Source organism: Gossypium hirsutum, chromosome A12 (assembly GCF_007990345.1).
Source record: "Gossypium hirsutum isolate 1008001.06 chromosome A12, Gossypium_hirsutum_v2.1, whole genome shotgun sequence".
In the NCBI taxonomy this organism is placed as follows: Eukaryota; Viridiplantae; Streptophyta; class Magnoliopsida; order Malvales; family Malvaceae; genus Gossypium; species Gossypium hirsutum.
In genome coordinates, this window is record NC_053435.1 from 1,204,016 (window position 1) to 1,207,524 (window position 3,509).

Consider the following 3,509-nt stretch of genomic DNA (forward strand, 5'->3'; position numbering starts at 1 on the left):
TTATGCGATTGAATTTTACCACTAAATTTTGAATTTTATTAAAATGTGCCACCAACTTTAATTTTTCAATTAGATTTTAACACTAGTATTAATTTTGATGATTTGAAAACATAAGTTGTTAAGAAAAATTCTTTCAAACATTTTATTTTAATAATTAAAAATAATTCAACTTATAAATATTTAAGAATTAGGACATTAAATTAAATTAGAATTTTTTATTTACTGAAATAAAACTTGGAAAATAAAAATACATATATAGTAAAATTATTTTAATAAAACAACTATTTAATTTAATTTAAATATATGCTAATTAACTTGTTATTGTTTTATATTAAAATAAAATATAAAAATAATATTTTTTTATTAAAATTTGTTTTCAAATTATTTTAAAATAAAAATTGAATAGCAAAATTTAATAAAAAAATTAAATTTAATAACAAAATTCAATCAAATAAAAGTAAAGCCACAAAATTTAATATAGAGTTGAAATATACCGGTAAATTTATCTCTAATTTATAAGAATAATGACAAATATCAATGAAAGTGAAGTATAATATTCATTTAAAAGTATAAGTATAACGATAATTTGCATATTAACCCAAACTCTTTCTATATAAAATAAAAATAAACGTATTTTGTAATAAATAGATTTAGATATTTGATTTTATATTTGTTATATGAAAAAATAATGTAGATTCAGATAATAAATATATTAGAATATCTATATATATCTATTTTAAATTTAAATATTATTCAAATCTAAAATATCAGACCTGAGATTAAAATTACCTTTTTGTCATTACAAATTGGTTTGTTTGATTTCAGTTTTTGAAGTAAAACGAGTCTTCCAGGTTATTTCGTGACAATAAATGGCTCCCATACCATGCACAGTGTACTGTCATTATGAAAATTAAAAATTGAAGGCCCATTGCTTTGCTTGACGTTATATATAAGTGGGGAGTAGACCCTGAGAAACCCTATTTGGTACCTAATCCCAAAGTGGCCATATCAGCTTTGTCACCATGCAACAGCAACAAGATCTTCCAGCCAAAGCTGTCAGCCAAAAGTAACCCCAAAACAAAATAAGAAAAGCTGTAACTCTCAAACATCCCAGATGGGCTTTTCGATAGCTGAATCCCCATGTGAGAGCTGTTGTTGTTGGAAAGGGTTCATCATTGGCATTCTTTGTTCCTCAAACTGTTCTTCATGCAAATTTGCTGCTGTTGTCCTTGACCCTTCATTATTAATCCCCATGAAATCAAGGGTCGTCATGTTACTTCCTCCATTGCTAACTCCAACTATCAATGGCACTGTCGGGCTAGCACTATCTTCATGTTCCATGTGGTTATTCATCATCAAGCCTCCTCGTTTGATGAACATGTTGGTGGTGGTGGTGAACATTCCCATATCGTTCATTGCTCCAGTAGCAGCATTAAAAAGTTGGGTCATTTCATTGGGGCTGCCATGGCTTATCCCAACCATGTTTGACTGATCGGCTTGTGATACTGGGAACTGATCGTATGGCGTTTCAAAGCTTTTTTGCATCATGGTAGAGTTTATACTATTACTACCAGCTGAACCCATTTGAGCTGCTTTTTGTAGCAAAGCTGTTGCAGACATGTGGGGTGACCCGGACACTTGGCAACATCCATTTATGTTATCCTGTAAATAACTGAAACCAGATGAGGTATTTGTACTAAGTTGTAAGCTAGAGGAAGATGACGAAATGGTTCTTGGACCACGAAATAAAGTGCCCGAGCTGCTCGCAAAGATGCCCCCTCCGCCTCCCATGTTCATGGACTTAAATTGCATAGGCACTAGCTCTTGTGGAAGGGACTTGAAATCAGGTAATTCATTGCCATTGCTCATTGACATTGATGATGACATGAGCTCTGCAATTTGGTTTTGTGAGTTTGGTGATCCCATATTGTTCATCAATGCTCCATGGTTGTTGTTCACCTTGTTGTTTTCTTCAGCTAATGCATCACAGAAAGCTCTATGTGTGATAAAGCTGTCTCTCCTGCATAAACAATTAATAACCAGAAAACCCCATCAATTGTCAGCCAACATTGCCTTAAAACCAACATTTCTCTCAAACATTTACCTCGCAAAGATGGTTCCACAATCACATTTATATTCCTTAGTACCACAGGTTTTCTGATGAGCTTTCCAATCCGATTGAACCGCGTATTTCTTCGAACACTTGTCACACTTCCATTTCTTCTCACCGTGCTTACGGCTAAAATGCTTCTTGATCCCGGTAAGGTCACCTAGCGCTCGAGCCGCGTTGTGGTGGACACAACTGGGCTCGGGACATACGTAAACTCGTTTCTTGACCTCGGTGGTCGCCCTTTGCTTTAACTTCCAAGGAAGATTATGACCTCTCCGGTGTAGTTGCAAGTTTTGGTCCCTTTGGAACCCTTTTTTGCATATCTCACATACAAACCTATTTGTGGCCATAAGCGTTGTTGGTGATAGAGCAATAACTTCAGCATTTGGATCTGATATTCAAACAAAAATTAAAAGCATTGTTTGTATGGCCCCCATAGAGAAGTGAAAAAAGTGCAATCAAGCAAACAGTTTCTTAGCAATTATTGTAATCTTATAGCAATAATTGAACCCTTTTTTCAAATTAAGAAACTATATTTTTTTCCCTTCCAAAAAGCCATCAGCTTTTTCAAGAACTCAAAGCCATGCATCTAACTTGATAAAAATCATGGGGGGTAAAACCAAAATGGGATTTACCTGGAGTTCCTGGTAAATTCCTTTTCCTCTTGGCTCCTTGCAGTGGCTGTTGAGATGATGAAGAAGAAGAACCATTGGTATTAGAGGCACCAGAAACGGGAAATTTATTAATTTGCAGTTGTTGTTGTTTTTCTCCAGAAGAGAAGCTTCCATCATCATCATCACCGGAGATATTTGACATACTTGGAACTGAAATAGAGGGGATATATATATATACAAACAAGCTTGTTTGTTTGGTTTGATTTGCCTTGGCTACAAATTCTATTGTTGGGTGGTGATAAATAAAAGTAGTGACTTGGCTTGTTTTTTGGTGAACATAAAAATCAGGGTGTCTCTACTCTAGAGGAAGACAAAAAAGAAAACCAGGGAAATTTGAAAGAAGAGAGAACTCTAGCTGACATAGGGAGTAACATTAGAACCTGTCTCCTTTTGGCTTTATATATGAACAAGGTCAAAATTTGAATAGGACAACTACATGATAATTGCCCCTATTTTTCTCTCTTTTCAATTTCATTGCCATTCTCTTTCATAAAGTTTTAATAAGAAGCAATAAAGAGACAGAAAGAAGAATTATAAAACTCTAATCAATATTTAAAAGAAAACCCATTTCTGCAAGCATCTGCTACATCTTCATCACCAATTATATTAGTAAAAAAAAAGGTTAATTATCATCGAAGGAGTATCGATATAACTTATGAAGCAGACACATATGAGCACAACAATGTGATGACAGAAATTTTAATTATTTTTATCACATAAAGGAC

The 3,509-nt window shown here is 33.7% G+C and overlaps 1 protein-coding gene across 1 annotated transcript; it reads right to left on the reverse strand.

Moving 5' to 3' along the window:
• Nucleotides 1-904: 904 nt before the first annotated feature.
• LOC107929982 (zinc finger protein GAI-ASSOCIATED FACTOR 1) lies at nt 905-3,163 on the reverse strand. The gene is made up of 3 exons (XM_016861542.2): nt 2,746-3,163; nt 2,105-2,501; nt 905-2,020 (listed from the first exon to the last, which is right to left on the reverse strand). The coding sequence occupies exons 1-3, from the start codon at nt 2,924-2,926 to the stop codon at nt 1,102-1,104; spliced, it is 1,497 nt and encodes a 498-aa protein (XP_016717031.1). The 5' UTR covers nt 2,927-3,163; the 3' UTR covers nt 905-1,101.
• Nucleotides 3,164-3,509: the final 346 nt, after the last annotated feature.